We start from the raw sequence: 26,410 nt of genomic DNA, 5'->3' as shown, positions 1-26,410 counted from the left end.
CCTAGGGAGTGGGTGAGAAGACTTGCCCATCACCTACTTACCATTTACATATTTATAACTGGATTAATATTCCTATCCTTTCTGCAAGAATTTTTCCATTTTCCATTTTCACATGTGTGTATACATGTTTGCATGTGTGTGGGATCATATGTATGTGGGTGTGTGAACATGTAAATGAGTGTGCATGGGGAGACCTGAGATTGATGTAAGGAATAATCCTATTGCTGGTCAATCTTACAGGTTGAGGCCCAGGTCTCTCAATCAAACCTAGAGCTCTTGGACGTGGCTAGTGTCACTAGGCAGCTTGCTCATGGGATCCCAGCTCTTTCTTCCGAGGCTGCCACACCCACCTGTATTTTCACTGTTTCTGGGGTACAACTCTAGCCCTTGGCAGAGGCTTTAATCACTCAGCCATCTCCCGGCCCTTCTCTGACACAAAATGTTGGCTTTAAATACATGAGGCATGAGCACAGATATGCTTGAGAAACCACTTTCCTGCCTCACCCCTTCACTCCTTCATGCCTTTCTTTGGTGACGTTTCAAAGAAACCAGTTCTTTGCAGCTCACTCTCCCAGGCCCTGGGAAGTCAGCAGTAGATGAAACAGGCCACGTGCTGCTGCTATGTGTTTCAGATTAGCAGCAACGAAGGCGTCATACAGATCCGTGTGGCTTTCCCAATCTCAATTATGGTAAGTGGAAGGTACGTGGGGCTATGGCGGCATATAACAAGGGGGTGAGATTTGATGTAGGAGGGGCCTGAGGGATCACAAAGATGGAATCTTGTCCCCAGACAGGAATAGCAGTAATGATGATGATGACACTGATGATGGTAATTACGGTGGTAATTACTAACACTTATTAAGTGCCCGTTTGGGGTCATGTATTACACCAAGCACTTCCTCTACCTCATCTTGCCTAATTCTCATAGCATCACTGGAGGAGGCAGCTAATAGCCTTACTTCTTTTGAGAGAGAAGCCATGGGAACTCAGAGACTGTAAGGAGTTTGACTAATGTTACACAGCTCATAAGTACAAATCAGAATTCAAACCAAGGTCTGTCCCATGGGAGAGCTGCCCTTCTCGACAGAACTTGTACCCCCACCCCCCTCAACACAGGCGTCAGAAGCAAATGTGACCCCATATGGTGCTGAGGGAAGGGGAGTGGGCGAGCTAGGCCTTGCAGAAGGAGTCTACAGATTTCTCAGTGTGGGTGAGCAAGGGATTGAAGAACAGTTTCTTCTTGGGCTGAGGAAATCCACTTGGGGGTGTGAACTCGCTGCTATATGGACCCAAACTTCTGACTCTAAGTGCCTCTGCAGTTAATGGTGGCCATAGTGGCGGTGTAAGTGGCTGGCTGCTCTGAACCCCAAGATCCTTAGTAAACCACTGTGAGGCCAGAACCCACCATCCCTCCCTCAGCTTCTACCAGACTAGAAGGGACTGTTTGAATGACACTCCTTGGGTTTGCACTCTGGGCTTTTTACTGTCGTTGAACTCAACCTTCTTCCCAGGGACTTGCCCCCACACCTGTCTCTCTAACTATCATATGCCCAAGTGTCACAGGCTACAGTAGTGAGAACATGGACTCTGGGCTTCTGTACACGGTGAGGAGGCCCATCTCCTTCGTTTCATAAATGTGGTGACACCGGAGAAGCCATTTTACCTTTGTTTCTTCATTTAGAAAGGTGATTATAATGTTAACTGCAAGGGCCCTCAGGAGGGTCAGGACAGAACATCAGAGTTAGGTGGAGGGTATAGAAATGTGTGTCTGGAGGAGATGAGGACAGGGGGCAGAACGCAGGGAAATGGTTGTCTTGGGCTGGGGTGTAGAAGGGCAAGATAGGTAGGTGTGAGTCAGGGTGATGTGGGGAATGATGATGAATGGTTAAAGAGAAGTTCTGTTATGTGATGAAGACACATTAAACTTATTGTGGTCAGGAGAAGACACATGCCTGAAACTGTAAATCTGGCCAAGAACCCAAGGCTGGGGAGCTCATAGGCCCCATGGATGAACCTATTCCTATTACTTTGCTAGATGACTGACCTCTAAAGACATGCCTTTACCCATTGGTTAGTGCAGCTCACAGACCTCAGAAAGGAAGTTTCTTTGTGCAGTGGACAGTGGTTAACACAGAAACTCACAACTGGTCAAAGTGCAGAGGACAAGTGTTCTCTGAATAGAACAGTGGAGTGCTCAGCCCTAAATGGGACATCCATATCACATCCCTTTCCTGCGAAGATCAGGGACCCTCTTGGAAGTGGAGGTATAAAGACTGTAAGAACCAGAGGTTGGGGAGGACTGTGAAAGAGCCTTTGGGACATGACAGGACCAAGGCATCCACACAGCTGTGGCTACCTGAAGAAGACCCCATGAGATTGAGTCTTTCAATATTCCAGCATGGCCAGGGAAGGGGATTATGAATTCACATTCCTAACTGAGGAACTATTGATAATTGATGGCTTCTGGGGCAAGGAGAGTCAGTTTTCTTTAAGTCTGTGTGTGGCTCTTGGTAGGTTAACCATGCTCAAGTGGATGGTCAGCTATCCAGGAGTATATGTGCCCCATAAATTAGACTCTATAGGTTATTAAAAAAAATTGGGGTAGACAGGCCCGGCGGCAGAGACAAGCAGACGCAGGTAGGCCTGCGGCGGCGGCGGCGGCCTGTGGAGGTAGACGGGCCCAGCAGCAGCCTGCTGAGGTAGACAGGCCCAGCGGCGGCAGCCGACAGGGACATTCAGGCCCGGCGGCAGCCGGCAGAGACATTCAGGCCCAGCGGCAGCCCACAGAGGTACACGGGCCCGGCGGCAGAGACAACCAGACGCAGGTAGGCCTGCGGCGGGGGCCCGTGGAGGTAGACGGGCCCAGCGGCGGCAGCCGACAGGGATATTCAGACCCGGCGGCAGCCGGCAGAGACATTCAGGCCCAGCGGCAGCCCACAGAGGTACACGGGCCCAGCGGCGGCCTGCTGAGGTAAACGGACCCGGCGGCAGCAGCCGACAGGGACATCCAGGCCCGGCGGCAGCCGGCAGAGACATTCAGGCCCAGCGGCGACCCACAGAGGTAGACAGGCCCGGCGGCAGAGACAAGCAGACGCAGGTAGGCCTGCGGCGGCGGCCTGTGGAGGTAGACGGGCCCAGCAGCAGCCTGCTGAAGTAGACGGGCCCAGTGGCGGCAGCCGACAGGGATATTCAGGCCCGGCGGCAGCCGGCAGAGACATTCAGGCCCAGCGGTGGCCCACAGAGGTAGACAGGCCCGGCGGGGGCCCGTGGAGGTAGACGGGCCCAGCGGCGGCAGCCGACAGAGATATTCAGACCCGGCGGCAGCCGGCAGAGACATTCAGGCCCAGCGGCAGCCCACAGAGGTACACGGGCCCAGCGGCGGCCTGCTGAGGTAAACGGACCCGGCGGCAGCAGCCGACAGGGGCATCCAGGCCCGGCGGCAGCCGGCAGAGACATTCGGGCCCAGCGGCGACCCACAGAGGTAGACAGGCCCGGCGGCAGAGACAAGCAGACGCAGGTAGGCCTGCGGCGGCGGCCCGTGGAGGTAGACGGGCCCAGCAGCAGCCTGCTGAGGTAGACAGGCCCAGTGGCGGCAGCCGACAGGGATATTCAGGCCCGGCGGCAGCCGGCAGAGACATTCAGGCCCACCGGCGGTCCACAGAGGTAGACAGGCCTGGCGGCGGAGACAAGCAGACGCAGGTAGACCTGTGCCGGCGGCCTGTGGAGGTAGACGGGCCCAGCAGCGGCCAGCTGAGGTAAACAAGCCCGGCGGCAAAGGCCGACAGGGACATTCAGTCCAGGCTGCAGCCTGCAGAGACATTCAGGCCCGGTGGCGGCCCCCAGAGGCAGACAGACCCAGCGGCAGCTGACAGGGACATACAGGCCCGGCGGCGGACTGCAAAGGTAAACAGGCCCAGGGACGGAGACAAGCAGACACAGCTTGGAACAGGGACGCCCCTAACCCCAACATCTGGGGAAGAAGTTATATCGGTGGGTCAGAACCAGAACGAATCTGAACACTCCGTCTGAGGACAACCCAGGGCCCAGCTGCTGATCCTGTGAAACCCAACAACTTGGAGGTGTTGGTGAGACTACCCTGCTCAGCTGAAACCCATCTGGGAGAGGATTCAGATGCCTACAGTTTAAAGTCTGAAGAAACAAGATCAGCTGAGAAGTTGACAAATGAACAAAACGTGACCTGGGAACAGAGAAGAAGGCGCTACCCAGACACCAAACCAGATCACCAGAATCATAAGTATATAATTCACCGATCGAAATCAGCTGTCCCTGAAGAAATAGCCCAATAGCACCAATTTAACCAAGAACCACTACTAAACCAAGACTAAAAATTAGAACAAGAGAGGCACTCTCAGACACAGACACCACCTGCACCTCACAGAGGAAGAGATGAGTAGACGCCAGTGCAAAAATACAGGCAACAACATAAAGACCTATATGGCAACATCAGAACCTAGTGATTCTACACCTGCAAGACCTAAACATACCATGACAGAAGAAACAGAAGAAATCAACCCTAAAAATGACTTTAAGAAGATGATAGAGGCCCTTAAAGAAGAAATAAAACATTCCCTCAATGAGGAAATAAAAACTTTCCTTAAAGAGGAATTGAAAAACTACCTTAAAGAGGAAATAAAAACTTTCCTTAGAGAGGAAATAAAAAACTCCCTTAAAGAGGAAATAAAAACTTCCCTTAAAGAGGAAATGAAAAACTCCATTAAAATGGAAATAAAAAACTCCCGTAAAGAAATGGAAGAAAAACGAACAAAAAATGGGAAGAAATCAAATCAAGCCAAGAGAAAGCAATTAAACAGATGAAAGAAACATTCCAAGATCTGAAAAATGAATTTGAGACAATAAAGAAAACACATGCTGAGGGAATGCTGGAAATAGAAATCCTGACAAAACGAACAGGAACTACAGAAACAAGCATAACCAACCGATTGCAAGAGATGGAACAGAGAATCTCTGATGCTGAAGACACGATAGAGAAAATAGATTCGTCAGTCAAAGAAAACAATAAAGACAAAAAAGTCCTAACACAAAACGTCCAGGAAATTTGGGACACCATGAAAAGACCAAACCTAAGAATAATAGGGATAGAAGAAGGAGAAGAATACCAACTCAAAGGCACAGAAAATATATTCAACAAAATCATAGAAGAAAACTTTCCTAACCTAAAGAAAGAAATACCTATGAAGATACAAGAAGCTTACAGAACACCGAATAGGCTGGATCCAAAAAAAAAGTCCCCTCGCCACATAATAATCAAAACACTAAACACACAGAATAAAGAAAAATATTAAGAGCTGCAAAGGAAAAGGACCAAGTAACATATAAAGGCAAACCCATCAGAATAACACCAGACTACTCAATAGAGACTATGAAAGCTAGAAGATCATGGACAAACCTCATGCAGACACTAAGAGACCACGGATGCCAACCCAGACTAGTATACCCAGCAAAACTCTCAATCACCATAGGCGGAGTAAACAAAATATTCCAGGATAAAACCAGATTTAATCAATACCTGTCCACAAACCCAGCCCTACAGAAAGCACTAGAAGGGAAAATTCAACCCAAAGAAGCTAAACACATCCATGAAAAATCAAGCAATAGATAATCCTACACCAACATACACCACAGAAGGACAACACAACACAACCAAAAAAATAACAGGAATTAACAATCACTGGTCATTAATATCCATCAATATCAATGGTCTCAACTCACCTATAAAAAGACACAGGCTAACAGAATGGATAAGAAAACAGGACCCATCCATATGCTGCATACAAGAAACACACCTTAACTCCAAAGACAGACACTACCTCCGAGTAAAGGGCTGGGAAAAGGTTTTCCAAGCAAATGGACCTAAGAAACAAGCTGGTGTAGCTATCCTAATATCTAATAAAATAGACTTCAAACTAAAATCAATCAAAAGAGACCAGGATGGACATTACATATTCATCACGGGAAAAATCCACCAAGATGAAGTCTCGATTCTAAACATTTATGCTCCAAATACAAAAGCACCCACATTCATAAAAGAAACACTACTAAAGTTTAAAACGCACATCAAACCCCACACATTAGTAGTGGGAGATTTTAACACACCACTCTCACCAAAAGATAGATCTACCAGACTGAAACTTAACAAAGAAATAAAGGACCTAACAGATGTTATGACTCAAATGGACCTAATAGATATCTACAGAATATTCCATCCTAACACAAAAGAATATACCTTCTTCTCAGCACCCCATGGAACCTTCTCAAAAATTGACCACATGCTTGGACACAAAACAAATCTCAACAGATACAAAAAAATTGAAATAACCTCCTGTATCTTATCAGACCACCATGCCTTAAAGTTAGAACTCAATAACAACAAAAATTATAGAAAACCCACAAACTCATGGAAACTGAATAATGCCCACCTGAAACATCAATGGGTCAAGGAAGAAATAAAGACAGAAATTAAAGAGTTCCTAGAATTCAATGAAAATGAAAGTACAACATACCCAAACTTATGGGACACTATGAAAGCAGTGCTAAGAGGAAAATTCATAGCTCTAAATGCACACATAAAGAAGATGGAGCAATCCCATACCAATGAATTAACAGCACAACTGAAAGCTCTAGAACAAAAAGAAACAAACTCACCCAGGAGAAATAGACGCCAGGAAATAATCAAATTGAGGCTGAAATCAACGAAATAGAAAACAAGAGAACAATACAAAAAATCAATGAAACAAAGAGTTGGTTCTTTGAAAAAATCAACAAGATAGACAAACCACTAGCCAAATTAACCAAAAGGCAAAGAGAGAGCACCCAAATTCACAAAATCAGAAATGAAAAGGGAGACATAACAACAGACAATGAGGAAATCCAGAGAATCATCAGATCATACTTCAAAAACCTGTACTCCACAAAAATGGAAAACCAGGAAGAAATGGACAATTTTCTGGATAAATACCAAATACCAAAATTAAATCAAGACCAGATAAACCATTTAAATAGACCAATAACCCCTAAAGAAATAGAAACAGTCATCAAAAGTCTCCCAACTAAAAAAAGCCCAGGACCAGATGGTTTCAGTGCAGAATTTTACCAGACTTTCAAAGTAGAACTAATACCAATCCTCTTCAAAGTGTTCCACACAATAGAAACAGAAGGAACACTACCAAACTCTTTTTATGAGGCTACAATTACCCTGATACCCAAACCACACAAAGATGCAACAAAGAAAGAGAACTACAGACCAATCTCCCTCATGAACATTGATGCAAAAATACTCAACAAAATATTGGCAAACCGAATCCAAGAATACATCAAAACAATCATCCATCACGACCAAGTAGGATTCATCCCAGGGATGCAAGGATGGTTCAACATACGGAAATCAGTCAATGTAATACACCATATAAACAAACTGAAAGAAAAAAACCACATGATCATCTCCCTAGATGCTGAAAAAGCCTTTGACAAAATCCAACACCCCTTCATGATAAAGGTCTTAGAAAGAATAGGAATACAAGGAACATTTCTAAACATAATAAAAGCAATTTATAGCAAGCCAACAGCAAACATCAAATTAAATGGAGAGAAACTCAAAGCGATACCACTAAATTCAGGAACAAGACAAGGCTGTCCACTCTCCCCATATTTATTCAATATAGTGCTAGAAGTTCTAGCTAGAGCAATAAGACAACAAAAGGAGATCAAAGGGATACAAATTGGCAAGGAAGAAGTCAAACTTTCACTATTTGCAGATGATATGATAGTATACATAAGTGACCCCAAAAACTCTACCCGGGAACTTCTACAGCTGATAAACTCCTTCAGTAAAGTGGCAGGATACAAGATCAACTCAAAAAAATCAGTAGCCCTCCTATACACAAATGATAAAAGGGCTGAGAAAGAAGTCAGAGAAACATCACCCTTTACAATAGCCACAAATAATATAAAATACCTTGGGATAACACTAACTAAACAAGTGAAGGACCTTTTTTGATAAGAACTTTAAATCTCTAAAGAAAGAAATTGAAGAAGATATCAGAAAATGGAAGGATCTCCCATGCTCATGGATAGGTAGGATTAACATAGTAAAAATGGCAATCTTACCAAAAGCAATCTACAGATTCAATGCAATCCCCATCAAAATCCCAACACAATTCTTCACAGAGTTGGAAAGAAAAATACTCAACTTTATATGGAAAAACAAAAGACCCAGGATAGCTAAAAGAATCCTATACGATAAAGCAACCCTTGGAGGCATCACCATCCCGGACCTCAAACTCTACTATAGAGCTATAGTAATAAAAACAGCTTGGTACTGGTATAAAAACCGACATACGGACCAATAGAATCGAATTGAAGACCCTGACATTAATCCATGCACATATGAACACCTGGTTTTTGACAAAGAAGCCAAAACTATACAATGGAAGAAAGAAAGTATCTTCAACAAATGGTGCTGGCATAACTGGATGTCAATATGTAAAAGATTACAAATAGATCCATATCTGTCACCATGCACAAAACTCAAGTCCAAGTGGATCAAAGACCTAAACATAAATCCAGTTACACTAAACTTAATAGAAAAAAAAAATAGGAAGCACTCTTGAACGCATTGGCACTGGAGACCATTTCCTAAATAAAACACCAACAGCACAGACCCTGAGCACAACCATTAATAAATGGGACCTCTCAAAATTGAGAAGCTTTTGCAGGGCAAAAGACACAGTCAATAAGACAAAAAGACAGCCAACAGATTGGGAAAAGATCTTCACCAACCCCACATCTGACAGAGGATTGATCTCCACAATATATAAAGAACTCAAGAAACTAGACATCAAAGTACTGAACAGTCCAATTAAAAAATGGGCTAAAGAGCTAAACAGAGAATTCACAAAACAAGAACTACAAATGGCTGAAAGACATTTAAAGAAATGCTCAACATCCTTAATCATCAGAGAAATGCAAATCAAAACGACTCTGAGATACCACCTTACACCCGTTAGAATGGCTAAGATCAAAAACACCAATGACAACCAATGTTGGAGAGGATGTGGAGCAAAGGGAACACTCCTCCACTGTTGGTGGGAATGTAAACTTGTACAACCACTGTGGAAATCAGTATGGCGGTTTCTCAGAAAATTAGGAATCGAACTACCTCAAGACCCAGCCATACCACTCTTGGGCATATACCCAAGAATGCTGATACATACCATAAAGATACATGCTCAGCTATGTTCATAGCAGCACTATTTGTAATAGCCAGAACCTGGAAACAACCTAGATGCCCATCAACGGAAGAATGGATGAAAAAAATGTGGTACATATACACAATGGAGTTCTACTCAGCAGAGAAAAACAATGAAAGCATGAAATTTGCAGGCAAATGGATGGAACTAGAAAAAATCATCCTGAGTGAGGTAACCCAAACCCAGAAAGACAGTTATGGTATGTACTCACTCATTGGTGGGTTCTAGATATAAAATGAACAATCAGACCACAACCCATAGAACCATAAAGGCTATATATATATAGCATGGAGGTCCTAGGACGACTGTGGCATATAATAAATTTCAGTTTTACTCAATTATTGAAAAAAAAAATAGCCAAATGAATGGAAACACATGAACTATGAACCAAAGGCTGAGGGGCTCCCAGCTGGATCAGGCCTTCTGAATAGGTGAGACAGTTGATTGGCTTGATCAGTTTGGGAGGCAACTAGGCAGTGGGACCAAGTCCTGTGCTCATTGCATGAATTGGCTGTTTGAAACCAGGAACTTATGCAGGGACACTTGGCTTAGTCAGGGAGGAAGGGACTGGACCTGCCTGGACTGAGTCTACCAAGTTGATCACAGTCCTCGGGGGAGGACTTGTCCTGGAGGAGGTGGGAATGGAGGGTGGGCTGGGGGTAAGGGGAGGGCGTGGGAGGGGGGAGAATAGGGGAACCCATGGCTGATATGTAGAACTGAATGGTATTGTAAAATAAAAAATATATATCACAAAAAAAAAAAAAAAAAAAAAAAAAAAAAAATTGAACACAAGAGGACACAAAAGTGGGAGGGGTGAAGATGTGGGGGCGGATCTGGGAAGAGTTAGGAGGCAGAGTGGAGGAAAATATGATCAGAACACATTGCATAACTGCGTGAAATTCTCAAAGAATTAAGACAAATATTGTATTTCTAAAAAGCTGAGGGTGGAAATGTACAAATCTGTAAACATAACAAGAATCCATGGATTACTTACTTTAAGTGGGTGAATAGTATGAAATGTGAATTATATCTCAAAAGAATGGGCTTGGGAAAATGAAGGTGTAGCAACATAGCTCTTGAAGGTCTGCATTGTTCAAGTTAAACTGGTGGAGAGTCCAATGTTGTGTTATTTATCTATTGTTGCTGGAGGGTTTCTCTCCAGGTTCCCCAAGCCCCGCAGTCCCACAATCCACTTATAAAATAATCACTCAGATGCTTATATTACTGATAAACTGTATGGCCGTGGCAGGCTTCTTGCTAACTGTTCTTTTATCTTAAATTAACCCATTTTTATAAATCTATACCTTGCCACGTGGCTGGTGGCTTACCAGCGTCTTCACATGCTGCTTGTCCTGGCGGTGGCTGCAATGTCTCTCCTCAGCCTTCTGCTTCCCAGAATTCTCCTCTCTCCTTGTCCCACCTACTTCCTGCCTGGCAACCTACTTCCTGCCTGGTCACTGGCCATCAGTGTTTTATTTATATAGAACAATATCCACAGCACTTCCCCTTTTTTTCTTTTAACTTTAACATGGTAAAATCTATGTTGCCATATAGTATATTAAGACTAGATTTATAAGCATGTACGTGCATATACACACACAAATGATACATGTACATATACCAATAGGTAGATTAGTCAAAGAAATTCTGAGTATAAATTCTTGAGTTAGGTAAGTCCCTACTGCTGAAGACACTGCATTTCAGATGTAGGGCCCAGAGGCCCTAGAACTGGAACTGACCTTAAAGTCTATTCCCTGCTGACTAGTTTTCATGGTACTAAAAGGCATCATGCAAGCTTCCAAAGGAGGGAAACAACAAACCTACCCAGCTAGGACATCTATGAACCACTATGTGGACCAGCATGGCACAATAACCCTAAACATACACTAGTGGTACATATACCTTGGTGGTAACTAGCAGCTCTCTAATTGGAGTTAGTAAGACCCATTCAACAGAGGGAGATCATGCCTGGTACTGGAAACCTAGCCAACCACCAAGGGATAGTTGAAGAACCTACAACCACCACTAACTACATTCTAAATATCTGACCTTAAACCCACAGGTAAGTGTAGTCCTCAGCCATCATCAAGGAAACATCTCTTTGTAGCAGATGAGGACCATTATAGAAAATCCTAACCAATCAAAATGCAGAGTTATGGATCCCAGTCCCAATGGATACGTCTACCATACAACTCGTGCACCTAAGGCTCAGTGATCGTTGTAGAAGCGGGGGTGGAAGGGTTGTAAGAGCCAGAGGAACAAGGCATTTGCTGCGGGATTGTGTCTCCTGGGAATATCAGAAGCTACACCCATAAAGTCTCAACAACGTGACTGCTCAAACATGAGCTGAATAAGAACCACAGCAACAGACATGCTAACATGGAAGCTCATGAGTCCTCAACCCTATACGGGCAACTAAGGAATGCTAGGGTGAGGGAAGAGCACACCAATTGGTTACCCACCACCAAATGGTTAGCTCTGAAAGCATGCATTCAAGTAACATTATACAGACGGAGCAGGGTGTATTTATGAACATATGTTATTAGTGAAAGAGAGACTATTAAGTTCGAAAGAGAGCAAGGAGTGATATATGAGAGGATATAGAGGCATGAAAGGGAAAGGGAGAAATGATATAATTACATTATAATCTCAAAATATAAAAACTAATTAAAAAATTCTCCACTTATGTGGAATTCTTAATTACTCAAGACACGGAATCACCCTAAGAAGACAGAGAACTACTATTTCTAACTGACAAATGGGGAAACTGAGGGCTGAGGCTTGATTGCTCAGGAAGTTAGCTAAGCAAGAGTGGCATCAGGGCATAAAGCAGGGTTTGGAGCCTCCAGCGCCTTCTCCGTCAGCCAGCTGTTCCTTCTCTCCTGTCTCCTTCCCGCCTCTCTCTGGCGGCTCTCCACGGGTGGTGATTTGAGTCCCACAGCGTCCTCCAAAGTGGCCAGAGAGAAGATTGCCGGGCACTGCTCTGAAGTCCAGACTTTCCAACTAAGTGGAAAGGACTGTGGAGCGTGCTCATCCTTTCCAAATGGTTTCTGTTCCTTAATCTATAATTGCACCAGAGCTGCAATGCTCCGAAGAAGAGAGTTGACTCCATGTAGCAGCAGGCTAATTATGTGGCTGAATTTCTAAAAATTATTATCTTATAAATTGTGATATTCCTCTGAAGGGGAAAGAAAACAGCACATCCTCCACCATGTCTCAAACTGAATTAATTAGGAATTTGAAGCCTAATTATCAACTAATCTATTGGAACACGCCAGTCTTTCGTATCTGGCTGGTGTTTGCAATTTGCAGCCTATTAGTGGCAGTTGTTAGGATCTGAGAACTCATTAGGTCAGAAGAAGAAAATTGTGGATCAGAAGGATAGGGCAACCTGAGGGGTTGACTTGGGGAGACTGTGGCTAAGGGGTCACTTGGTGACAGATGAGGGCTGGTGGTTTAACTACCTGGATCCTTCCTTCAGAGGCTCTGAGGCCACTGGGTCATTTCTGCTTTACCAAAGGATGTAGCTGTGCATGCCTCTGCCCAGGTTCTGTGCCTTCCCAAGCATCGGGTGTCCTAGAGCAGTGTTTTCTGTCACCAGTGTTGGTTCTAGCCTTGCTTCTGGGTGACACTGGCTGAGCCAGGCTCCCTTGATGGTTCTGTTTCCCTACAAGCAATAGAGATGCTGATGGAACTGACTTCCATGGGCCCATCCAGGATTGTGGATCTGGGATATGAGAGCTAGCAAAGGTTTCCTCAGTTCTAATGAAGAGATTTCATTTTTGCAGATGGCCTTTCCAGGGTGAGGTCCTTGGCTTCCGCATAAAGATTCTAAACAGATACCACTCATTAAAATGCGAGTGTCTCGAAAAGATTATGGATATAGCCCTTGACACCTCAGTCCAAATTAACCTTTCTCAGTAAGCCCTTCTTAGTGCCAATCCTGACCTTGAGGCGCGGGGCAGCCGAGGCAAGGGATGTTTAGAGGGTAGAGAGGGGGACATCCAGGACAAGCTAAGGCTAGAAAGCAGGCAGGACAGAATTTAAGGGTTAGACAGATGTCTGCACCCCAATTTTAGACACAGATTGTGTGCCCTAATTTAACTAATGACCTTTATTCCCAATATAGTATAAAATACCAATCTTTTATTTCTTTCCTTCAGCATTTTCCAGAGATAACCAGAACAAGATACCCCGACTGAAACTGAATGTGGCTATATATTTAGCTTGGTAAGGTTAACATTTGAACTTTTCTTATAGATTAAAATATGGTAAATATCACGACTGAATGGAAACACAAAAATGTAAGAAGTCAGGCCAAGGCCATGGAGATACTTTGTAGTTGGGGTAACTGTCAAGGGAAGTGGATGGATGGCCATATGTGTTAGGGGTTCAGGTTTGATGGCACCTGCGGTCACTGTGAGAAAGAATTGTGGGGTTCTTGAAAGTGTTAAGCACAGGGCTTAGTGCACAGCTAGGTAGTCCCCAGCCTCGGTGTATTTCACGGGTCAAACTTGCACGCAACGGTGTTTTTCATGCCAGTCCCAAGGTGATAATGACTTAGAAGTCCATCAGCTTTGTGATGGATGAGCAAAACAGGCCGTCTGTCTATAATGGGGTCCCGTCTGGCAACACAAAAAGAATACACCGAGATAGACTACACATTAGTGATTCCCCGAGGCTGTGGGGGGCTTGGAGGGTGAGTTATGTAATGACTGCTGATGTGCATGGGTTTGGGGCTGATGAAATTTTAAAATAAAGTTGTCATGGTTTCGTAACCCCATAAATACACACAGAACCACAGAAGTGAGCACTGTGAGTTAACGTGTGGTATTGTGTGATCTGTGAATTTAATCTTAAGAAAGTCTCTAAAATATGTGTCTGAGTGCAAAAGAATATTACATTTGGCTATGGAGAAAAGGAGCTCAAAGAATCAAGATTTATGACATAAATGATAAAAGTGGGAACCATGACACAGGAAGAATAGACTTGACAGAGATGACGATGGACAGAGAAAACTTACACAGACACATTCCGGTGTCTACATAAAAGGCATGTGCACACAAAGGATTTGAGAAACCAAACCGTACCTATGGCGTGCAAAAGAATAGCATCTGATAAACAGCTGCAGTGTGTTAAAGTGAAGGCTTTTTTTTTTAAAGACACAATCTTATCCAGACTGTATATAAAAATGAAAACAAAACAAAACCTCTAAACTGACATTACTATAGGTTACACTCTGAGATGGTTCCTGGTTAAAGATTTGTCAGTTTTAGCATAATTATGATTTAAATGTCTGCACTTGTGAATAGGAAAACCACCGTTGAAATCAAAACCAGTGGGATTCGAACATTTCCTGTCCATTCCAAGATGTGGTGATTTTTCCTGACTCCCAGGGTCAGAGCTGATCAAAGAGGGGTCTCGCACGAGGGATGAAAGTGGGCACCTCAGCCTCCAGCTCACCACCTCCCAAGGACAGCTGGAAGTGCACGGGTCGTGTGCCGAAGTTAACAGGGGAACTGTGATGGCCAGTTCCAATTGTCAACTTGTCATGACCGATCATCGCCTGGGCACCTGGGAAGAGAGTCTCAGAGAGAGAGGAGACAGTCTACATTGACTTGACCTATGGGCACAGCTGTGGGGCATTGTCTTCATCAATATGGGAAGACCCAGCCCAGCCCACCGTGAGCGGCACTGTTGCCTAATTTGGGGATGCTGAACTTAATAAAAGCGGAGACGCTGACAAGTTGAGCGCCAGCAAGCAAGTCAGCGTGTGTGCTTCTGTTTCTCTCTGTTCCTGACTGGATGGGATGCGACTACCTGTTGGAAGTTCCTTCTTTGACTTTCCCACAGTGATGGATGAGAGCCTGGAACTGTAAGCTGAAATAACCGCCTTTGTCCCTTAAGTTACTCTTTTGACAAGGTGCTTCTTTTACAGCGAACAGAAAAGAAACTAGACCAGAAGGGCATTGGGAAAGAGGTACATTTGGTGCCTCTGAGGCTTGGCAACGCCACTGTGAATTGCCCCTTAGTCCTTCCTCCCATGTGGTTCACAGGAGGTGGGTGTGAATCAGCTCAGACTCTAGGTGTGGGAAGTACAGGACTGGACCACTTGTCATACCCTACTCACCAGATTGGCAAGGATGTAGTGGTAACCAATGCCGTTCTTCTCCAGCTTCACAATCTGAAAGACAGAAAGGGAGGGGACTCATCAGTCACACCCACACCCACAGAGAGGAGAGCAGTGATAACAGCAGGTGACATCAACTGGCTGTTTACGACACGCCCTTCTCTGTCCTAAGTAGACAAAAGTGTAACATCCTTTCTGTGTGATGATGGCGATGCTGTGAGCATCTTGGACAGATGAGAAAGAGCTGCAGAGGGCTAACTCAAGCTCGTTTATGTTGCACAGCTGTGAAGAGGTGAATACAGCATCTGAAGTCACTATTGCCTGGTTTGAGGAGTCGGGGTCAGGGAGGAGGTTATTTCTACAACTCCAAGGAGAAAGCCTAAGTATCCACTGCACTCTTTCCATAAAGCTTTCCTCACACATACTGTAGGAATCTGATGGTGCATGGAATTGGTTGTTATTCACGGTGGCATCTGTTGGGGCTCTTCAGGTGATCACATGACTGAGTGGGTAGTCACTTGGGCACAAACCATATGCAGATACTATCTCTGCTTTCTGTATCTGAATTCTGTGTTCTCCTCCCTAAGTGGTTTAGCACCCAGACATCAATAGGTCATTCAACATAGGTGTTGGGAGGGAAGACTGAATTACCTGGGGAAGTGATTTTCCCATGACCCCTGTGTGGTCTGCTGGTGCCCGACACTTTCTGTGTGGCATCAGGAAGCAGCCAGGATTCCCAAATGCTTCCTGTCTTTTTTATTTGGGTTTTATTGCTTGTGTGGGCATTTGTGTATGTGCATGAGTATACATGTAGGCCTGCGTGGGAGCACACATATGTGTGCATGCATGTAGAGGGCAAAGGTTGATGGCAGGTATCTCACTTGACTGTTTCCATTTTATTTATTGAGGTAGACTCTCTCACCTGAAGCAAGAGCTTGACAGCTTAGCTACTCTAGGTGGCCAGTGGCCCTGGGGGTCCCCTTTCTGAATTAGAGTTGAGCAGCCACCCAGCATTTCTGTGGGTGTCCTGGATCAGGACTCTGCACCTCACATTTGAATCATAAGCACTTTAACCCTTGAACCATCTCCCCAGCCCCCACCCTCCCATTCTGAATGCAGACTGTTCTTAATCATCTTGAAGTCAGGGAAAATATTTGTGGAAAGAGCTATCCCAGGTTTTCTGGGACTGCATGGCACACCACTTAAGAGGAATGGCTGAGGCGGCACACCTTGATTCTGGCCACAGTGAGCCTGATATTAACTTGATCTATTTCTTCCTTTCTTGTTTTAAATTATTGGTTTGGGTTTGAATAACCTGCTCAATGCTGCTTCCCCTGCACTGCTACAAAGAGACATGAAATATATGAAAGGCACCTAGGCTCTTGGCCTAACTGAATAAATTCTCAAGGTTATTAAAATCTACACTTAGACATCTCCTTAATTGGATGTATGTGTATAACGACTCACATTTTTTTTTGATATGGGGAATAATTAAATGAGAGCGTGCACAATGCATATGCTGGAATAGTGGTGAGATGGAGATTCCAGCTACTGGAGCTCAGATGGCACCAAGGTGATAGTTTTATTAATAATTCTTCATTACTTTTCCATTTTCTTGTCATATGGCATGCTGTCTCTTCAAGGAGATACCTTTATCAAAGGCCTATTCAGCTTCCAATAAACACAAAACAGCAAATAAAGATATTTCAGAGCCCACCACATTCAGGGGGTGGAGTCACAGAGCTCTTGCCACATGGACATGCAGAAGGAAGCGGAGGAAAAGTCAAGAGAGGATTACTTTTGACCAATAAAAATGAGCATCTCAAGCTGATGGTGACTTCCACACTGGTTCTATTCAATGGCTGACCTATTGCTTTGATTCATTTTATCTCACAAGTATTCAACAAGCCTTAACCGCATGAAGCTGGTGTACACTAGACAGGGAATGAAATGAGATATTTGGTATGGGGGGCATCCCACAGTAAACAAGACACAGATAAAAATGCACACATGATCACTGACTGAAAAAGGTATTGTGAAGGTAGGGTCCTTCCCCTCACTGACATCACAAAATTTACCAGTGGCCGTTCTTTGGACTTGCTTTATCTACAGACCACACATGGATGGCCCCTGTAGGTTTCCGTAACTATCTGCATGCCTCATGGATGACTTTTCATCTCATTCTGTACATCTTTCTTTGATTAGTTCACCAAGCATCTACTGAACACGGACTTCGTGCTAAGCACTGGGTAATGTGCTGGGGTATAGCTCAAATAGCAAGGCAAGGTTCCTGTGACCTCGCTGAGCTGAGGTGTGGTTTCAAGAGGAAGCCAGATGGTAAATATATAAATAGATGAACGAAGAGGACGTCAGCAGGTCATAAACACCACTGAGATAATAAAACAGGGCAGTGTGATGGATGGGAGGTTCTGGTTGACTCTCACCTCAAATTCATTCTGTCCTTAATGACTGTATTATATCATTTAGTGTCTTGTATACTGGCACAGAAAATTATCCAAATAACCCTCTTTGTTATGTATGTGTATGTTTCAGCCTTATTTATTTTTATATAATAAATTTCTTTTTATATAAATATATATTTGTATATAATTTTATACTTTGTTTTATAATATGCATGTCTACATGCATATATGTGCCTCACATGGTGCAGTGACTACAGAGGCTGGAAAAGAGCACAAGATACTCTGGAAGTGGAGTTCCAGGCCACATGGGTGTTGGGAAGCAAACCCAGTCCTGCACAAGAGCAGCAAGTGCCCTTAACTACTGAACCATCTCTCCAGCCCCTGAAGTTATACATTCTAACATTTTAAAGTCTGTATTCTGCCTATGAGAGAAACATGTGGTACTTGGCTTTCCAAGTCTGCCTTACCTCACTTCATGATACCCTTGAGTTCTGCCCATTTTTCTGCAAATGAAAGAATGTCATTCTTATTCCTGGCTGAGTGAAACTCCTTGGTGTATACAGCATATTCTCTTCACTCATCCATCAGTTGATGGACACCTTGGTTTGTGAATAGTGCTGGAATAAGTACAGCATCTATATCTCTGTGACATAGTAAGAGACCTTGGTGGTGTGTCTTAATTAGGTTTTCTATTGCTGCAACAGAACATCATGACCAAAGAGCAAGTTGGGGAGAAAAAGGTTTATTTATTTTTTGAGCTGACGTAGAGGCCATGGAGAGGTGCTGCTTACTGTCTTGCTCCACATGGCTTGCTCAGCCTACTTTTTTTTTTAATAGAACCTAGGACCACCAGCCAAGGGATGACATCAACCACAATGGGCTGGTTCCTTCCCTGCCAATCACTAATTAAGAAAATGCCCTACAGGCTTGCCTACAGCCCAATATAATGGAGGCATTTTCTTAATTGAGGTTCCCTTCTCTCATATGACCTTAGCTTGTGTCAAGTTGGCATAAATCTAGCCAGCACAGTGTGGCTGTAGTGTATTTATATGGTAGTTACATTTTTAGTTTTTAAGGAACTGGCTACTGCTAGTTGAAATTCCCACAAGTAGTATGTGTGTTGTTTTTATTTTATTATTGTTTTTTTCCTGAATCTTCACTAGCAGTTCCTTCCTTCCTTCCTTCCTTCCTTCCTTCCTCCCTCCCTCCCTCCCTCCCCCCCCCCCCCCCCCCCCCCCCCCCCCCCCCCCCCCCCCCTCCTTCCTTCCTTCCTTCCTTCCTTCCTTCCTCCTCCCTCCTCCTTCCTTCCTCCCTCCCTTCCCTTCCTTCCTTTCTTGCTATCTTGCTTTCTTTTATTCCAAGACAGGGTTTTACTATGTAGCTCTGGCTGGCGTGGAACCCACTATATGTACCAAGCTGGCCTCAAACTTACAGAAAGTTGCCTGCCTCTGCCTCCTGAATGCTGGAACTCAAGGCATGAATCATCATTCATAGCACTGTTTTCTTGATCATAGCTATTTTATTTTATTTTAAAGAAAGAATCTTTGTTTCAGTTGTAAGTGTATATTTTGTGCATCTGTGCACACATGAGTGCATGTGAACGTCAGAGGCCAGCTTGCAGGAGTTGGTTGTCTCTTTCCACCATGTTTAGGTGTGTTGGCTTCGCTCCATCCGTGCCCACCAAGCCAGCTCACCAGTACAGTTTTAGCCATTTTGACAGTAGTGTGCAGAAACTCAGTGTGAATTTGATTTGTACTTCCCTCATGGCTAAGAATGAGGAACAGATTTTCACCCATTTCTTCATTATTTACACTTCTTTTGAGAACAGTCTGTTCAGTTTATTCGTCCATTCGTTGATTGGATGATTTGCTTTTATTTTTGAGTATTTAGCCTTTTGTGTTCCTTATAAATTCTGGGTTTTAATCTCCTTGCAGATGAATAGTGGACAGTTTTATTCTCCTGTTCTGAGGGCTCTTCCTTCAGTCTACAGATTGTCTCTTTTGAAGTCCAGGATATTTTTCATTGTGTGTAATCCCATTTGTCACGTCCTGACACACTGGGGCTCTTTACAGGGAGTCCTCAGGCAATGTCTAATTTAAGTGTTTCCCTCTAGCAGATTCAGTTTGGGGTCTGAAATGGAGGCCTTTGATCTATTTTGATTGTATTTTTTACTGAGTGAAAGAGAGAGAGAGAGGGATCCGCATTCATTTTTCTACTTGTAGATCTAGTTTTCTCAGCACTCCTGGCTGATGGGGTTGTCTTTGCTCTAATGTGTGTTTCTGGCACCGTGCTTTAGGTGGCGTGGGTCTACTTTTAGAACCTCTACTTTCTTCCATTGGATGTCATGTTTGTTTTTGTGACAGTATCATGTAGGTTTTGTCACCATGGCTCTATGATGTAATTTGAGATCAGGTGGTGACACCTCCAGCATTGCTCTTTATCTTCAGGATTACTTTAGCTCTTTGGGGTCTTTTGTGAGTTCCCGAGTTGCATTTTCTATTGACATGAAGAGTGTCATTGGAATGTATATGGGAACTGCATTGACTCTTGCAGATACCTTTTAGCAACATGCCCATTTTCACACTGTAATTCCGCTGAACCATGTCCAAGGGGAGAGGGAGCTCTTCCATGTCTATTGTCTTACTCACTTTTTCATCAATGATTTGAGGTTTGATTATAGAGGCCTTTCAACTCCTTGTTAGGCTCATTCCTAGGTTGTTTTGGTTTAAGTTTGGAATGTCCCCCATAGGATCATGTGTTTGAACATTCTGACTCCAGGTGGTGGCGCCATTTGGGGAGGTTGTGGAATCTTTAGTAGGTGTAGCCTTGATGGAGGAAATACGTCACTGGGGGTGGGCTTTGATGTAGTATGGGGCCCTGCCCCATTTGCTGTTCTCTGCTTCTCGTGTGCAGTTGCAATGTGATCAGCCAGCTTCCTGTTCCTGCTGCCTTGCCTTTCCTGTCTTTCTCACAATGATGGATTCTAGTTTTCTGGAATTGTGATCCAAAATCAACTCTTTCTTCCCTGAGTTACTTTTCATCAGAATAGTTTACCATAGCAACAGCAAGGAAGCTAATGCATAGGTATTTTTATTTTTAAAGTTAGTATGAATAGGACTTAAAATAATCATTTCTCAGCAAGTACATTATTGATGTATGGAAAAGCTACTGATTTTGTATATCTTCAGATCCTTGCAGTTTACTGAAAATTTGTATCAGATGAAAGAGTCTCCTAGTAGAATCTTTGGTCTCTTAAATATAGAACCATGTTGTCTACAAATAGAGATAATTGGACTTATTTATTTCCAGTTTGTATTTCTTCTATTTTTCTCTTGCTTTATAGCTCTAAGACTCCAAACACTATATTCAATATGAATGAAGACAGTGGACATCATTGCTTTATTCCTGATTTTACAGGAAATGCTTTCATTTCTTCCCCCACTTAGTATAATATTGGTTGTAGGTTTGTCACAAAATCTTTGTTATGTTGAGATATGTTATTTTTATTCCTAATTTCATCAGGGAATTTTTCATGAATGGATGCTAGATTTAATCAATGGCTTTTCTGCATCTATTGATATGATCATGTAACTTCTGTTTGTGTATCTCTCTGTGTGCTGTGTTATATCAAAAGAAACCAACCTGATTATAGTATCTGATTTTTTTTTTTTTTTTTTTTTTTTTTTGCTTTTCAAGACAGGGTTTCTCTGTGTAGTTTTGGAACCTGTCCTGTATCTTGCTCTGTAGACCAGGCTGGCCTCAAACTCACAGAGATCTGCCTGGCTCTGCCTCCCGAGTGCTGGGATTAAAGGCTCGCGCCACCGCCACGCAGCAGTATCTGACCTTTTAAATGTGGTTTTAAATTTGTTTTATAGCATTTTTGAAAAACATTTAATTTTTGTAACCCATGATGTCCAGTTAGTACTATATGTCTATGCATGGTGTGGGACCATCCACTGAAGCATGGGGATTCTATAAGCATCCATGTCCTCAGAAATGAATAAGTCTCCCTTTCCTGAAAACTATCAACTTCACATAGCTCCTCTATAAAGGGTGGAGCCTAAAGGTCATCTACCCATCTATGGTAGGCTCTGAGCTTGATCCTGTGCAGGTAACCACAGAGTTTTTGCTATTTGTCAAGGAAATTAGTCCCCCTTTCTCTTTCTGCTCCCACCCCTCTCTTCCCATACCTTCTTGTCTCTCTCCCGCTTCCCACCCCCTCTCTTGGTATGTCCTTATCTGGCTATGGCTATGGTGTCAGAGTAACACTGGTTTTATGGAATGCCTTTGATAATGCTCCCTCCCTTTCTAGCCTACGAAATAGTTTCAGGAGCTTTTCTTTAAAGGTCCAATAGAACTTGGCAGTGATTTCTTCCAGTCTTGGGCTTTTCTTTGTCGGGTGACTCATTACTGCAGTTCTATTTTCATCACTTAATACACATTTAAGGAAGTGGCTTTTACCATCTTGGTTTAATTTAGGTAGGTCATACACTTCTAGGAATTCATCTACTTCTTCCAGATTTTCTATATGTTCAGAACGTAAATCCTCTGGAATTCATTAGCATCCATTGTAATGCCCCCCTCACCCCCTTTCATCTTCATTGTTATTAGTTTCAATCATCTCTCACTTTCTTGTGGTCAATTTATGGAAGGGCTTGTTCATTTTGTTTTCTTTCCAAAAAGCCAAACTTTTGTTTCTTTTCTTTTTTCTTTTTATATTGTTACGTTAGTCTTCATTTAATCAGTTTGTGATCTGATCTTTATTATTACTTTCTATCTACTGACTTTGAGGTTCTATATTTTTGCTTTTGTAAACCTTTGAAGTATATCAAGCTATTAATTTGCAATTTGACTTTTCTAGTAAGCACCAATAACTATATTTCTGTAACCCAAAGTTCTGTAAACCCAAAGATAAATTCTGGTTTATTTTCATTTGATTCTAGGATTTAGAAAATATTTTCCCCTGGCTATCCTTAACAAATGGCAGATGATTTAAAATTGTATTCTACAACCTATGGGTTCTGACATAGTTTATGTCATCCCTTTTTCTCTTGGTCTCTATTTTATTCCATTATGATATAATATAGAATGAATTATTTTGATTACATTTGTTAAAACTTACTTTCTTGTCTAACATATCGTAGATTTTAGAGAATGTTGCATGGGCTATTGAAGAGAAGTTGTCTGGCAGCTGTTGGATGGACTATTCTGTAGATGTCTAACTGTCTTCAATCTATGGCACAACTCAATGTGGAAGTTTATTGGTTGGTTCTCTTTAACTAAATTATCTACTTGTTCATGGCTGGGATTTGATGCCACGCAGCTTTATTGTATCTGACTCTATCAGTCCATTTCTGACCACTAGTGTTTCTTCTATGAAATGGTGGGTAACAACATTTGATGTATATGTTCTTAAGGGATGGTTCCATTTAGTAGTATATATTACTTTATTACCTCTGTCAAATTTTAGCTTTGCATGATCATATATAAGTATGGTCCTCTCATTGGTTAGGGCTTCTCTTTTCTTGGTATACAGACTTCCAATCACTTCCAGCCTGTGTCTCTCGCTGGTGTGTTTCTCATAGACAACACGTCATTGGATATTATTTTTAAACTGGATCACCCAGTCTTCATCAATTGGACGGTTACAATTATTTACATTTAGCGTTATTATGGAGAGGAGTTGCTGATTCCTATATATTTTTTTGGTTGCCTTCGTGGTTCATTCAGTCATTGATTGTTTTTTCTCTGTCCCCTACTCTTGGTAGAGGTTTGGTAGTTTATCTGGTCCTCTCATGGGATGTGTTCTTTCCTGTACTCTTGTGCTTGATGATGTCTTCCCTCCTTTGATTCCTTTATGTATACTAAATCTAGGGATGAGGCTGAACCTCCGAGGCTGATGATATTCGATTTTGTACACCCTAAAGTGGCTGGTTTCTAGCCCAGGGCTGTCTCCCAAGTGTGTTGGAAAGAAGATGCAAACACATTAATGAGATCCACACAGCAGATCAGTCTCTATTACTTCAAAACCAGCTCAGCATTAAACACACTGCTGCTGGGATGAAGTTGTGAAGGTTAATTACACCTTTGAACTTCAGAGTCCTCAGTGAGCATTGCAGCAGAGAGGTGAATCGAGATAGAGGCTGTGCTTCATGCTCATGGCTACCATCTCTGCCATTATCCTCAGGGGGTGGGCTCATCTTTCTAGCCACCAAGGGCAAAGCTACTCACACACCACACCCTTTCCTGCCTGAGCCAAGCTACCTGAAATCCTTGGTTTATTGACATAGACTTCCTTTTACCCACAATTGTCTTCTATACTAGGGATGTGGCTGATTGTTCCTGGGTTCCCTGACTTGTAATTATTCTTTGTAATCAGGGTCGAAGGATAGCTCAGTCCTCAATGATAGGTTTCACTCCAGATGGCACCAGCTACAGCCCATAAAACTTGAAGAGTAGGAAGTTGGACCCCCTCTCCCCTGCAGGCCCCTGATGCAGAGCAGTAGGCTATACCAGAACCCCAAACCAACTGGAGGTTTCAGAAGATGCTGGTTTTGTTCTCAGGGTAGAACTCTTTTCGTTTTTAAGATGAAGTTCTTTGCTTCTCCCTCTGTTGGAGAACAACCAGGCAGACAGAGCTGGGTACCATTCTTCCCTGCTGGTTCAGCTTCTCTTCTGCTTCTCCTCACTTTTCAGCCATGCTGCCACCCAGTTTGTGACACCCCTCTGATGCTCCTCTACTATGTCTCCTTTTATCTACGACAGTTTTCCTTACTGTGAGCTATAAAATGTGAGCATAAGCTATTGACCAAGAGGCCTCATCGATCCTATCAAAACTTTGGTCTCTGTTTTCAGAATACTAGAATGAAATAATTAAAATGTTTATAAACAACAATGTCAAAACTCATCAAATGAGTCACTTTGGTAAGAAATAAAAATTTGTCTTTGACAGAGGAAGTAGCTGTAGATGTACAGGTAAGAAAATTGTATTCTATCTTGTGCATGTTGTCTTTTGTGTGTGTATGTATGTGTGTGCATATTCATGTGTGTGTATACATGTTCACGTGTGTGTCTGTGTGTGTGTGTGTGTGCGCGCGCGCGCGTGCGCATTTGTGCTATGGACAGAGGTTGACTTTTGGTGTCCTTACTCAGCAGCCTTCCAGATGATTAGTTTTGGAAATCTGGGACCTAGGGTACTCCCCAGTTGGGTACTGGTCAGTGAGCCCCAGGGATCAACCACCCATGTCCAGCTCCCCAGTACTGGGATTAAAAGCATGTGTCTCCTCATTCAGCTCTGTAAATATGTGTTGGAGGCTGAATTCAGGTCCTCTTGTGTGTGCAGAAAGCACTTTACTAACTGAAATGTATTCCTAACTTCAGAAAGTTGTATTTAAAGAAATTATGTGCATGACTGTTTTGCCTGTATGTACATCTATGTACCACATGTGTGCCTGGTGCCTATGGAGGCCAGAAAGGGAGATGGATCTCCTGGAACTGAAGTACAGATGGTTATAACCACCATTTGGTGGCTGGGAACCAAACCCAGATCCTCTGCAAGAGCAGCCAGTGCTCTTAACCTTTGAGCATCGCTCCAGCCATGAGGAAAGTTGTGGTTTTAAGACATTGGGCCATGTTGCCAAATCTAGCTTGGTTTGACTTCCTGATTTCTTTTTATGTTAACTGGGAGTCCTTTGGTAAAGAACAAAACAAGACAACTCTTCTTCATCTGTAATGGGGAAATGGACAGGAGTTCTTTGCTCTGCATTGTGTAAGGATGGATATGACACACAGAAAGAGTATGATGCTGTGTCTTCTCTCTCCACTGTGAGCACCCAGAAAACAGCAGCGTGACACAATCCAGGACAAGCCCCCACTAAGAACACCTTGAAGCCAGTCATTCCATCTAGTTCCCATCTCAGCTCATCACTGGTCCCCACCTCACGTTTGTAGAGCAGGGCCCTTTCTTCTTATCTCACAGATACATTCATTTCTGGTCAGAGAGGGAAATGACTCATGAGGTCACTATGAACGGCAGCAATAGGCAGCAGCATTTCCGCACATCACATCCTATGAACAGACTTCATTTTAAGTATGTTCCGTGCCCTGGTCCTTCTAGTCTGTGTAAAAGTCTTTGAGAGGAAGTTATCATTATTTCTGCTTTTCAGAGTGGGTATGTGGGATGGAAACAGATTTCCAGCCTTGTCCCAGGTCATGAAGCTAGCAAGCACTCAACCTGGAAGCCGGACCCCAACTGGTTTGCTTCTAGAATCTCTGCCTTTACCCATTACCCTACACTGCCCCCACTCCCCCACCCTGGATGCTAGCACTCAGTAACCTGATGACTACAGCCCAGAGGATTTCTATCACCATAGAAACAATTTTGTGCTGGTTTCTCTTCAAGAGCAAACCCCAAATCCACACTTGACACTGCAGAACACACATAGTTAATCAGTAGCTTCCAACGTTCTCCCTGCTCTTCTGGGGAGGCTTCACAGTGATTGCTGATCTGGTGATGAGGCTCCCTGTGGGGGGTGGGGTCCAGGGTCTTGAGGGCCATTAACTAGCCTTGT

At 43.4% G+C, this 26,410-nt stretch overlaps 1 protein-coding gene across 2 annotated transcripts in view; it reads right to left on the bottom strand.

The window, feature by feature from the left end:
- Gria1 (glutamate ionotropic receptor AMPA type subunit 1) overlaps positions 1 to 26,410 on the bottom strand; it is a 337,895-nt gene that overhangs the window by 138,133 nt on the left and 173,352 nt on the right. For both annotated transcript variants that reach the window (XM_028880050.1, XM_028880049.1), the window contains exon 5: positions 15,418 to 15,471. In XM_028880050.1, coding sequence (XP_028735883.1) covers positions 15,418 to 15,471 — 54 coding nt within the window. The remainder of the gene's footprint in view (positions 1 to 15,417; positions 15,472 to 26,410) is intronic.

The sequence above is a fragment of the Peromyscus leucopus genome, chromosome 8b (assembly GCF_004664715.2).
Source record: "Peromyscus leucopus breed LL Stock chromosome 8b, UCI_PerLeu_2.1, whole genome shotgun sequence".
NCBI lineage: Eukaryota > Metazoa > Chordata > Mammalia > Rodentia > Cricetidae > Peromyscus > Peromyscus leucopus.
Note: the sequence above shows the minus strand (reverse complement) of the source record. Positions and strands in the feature narration are given on the sequence as shown.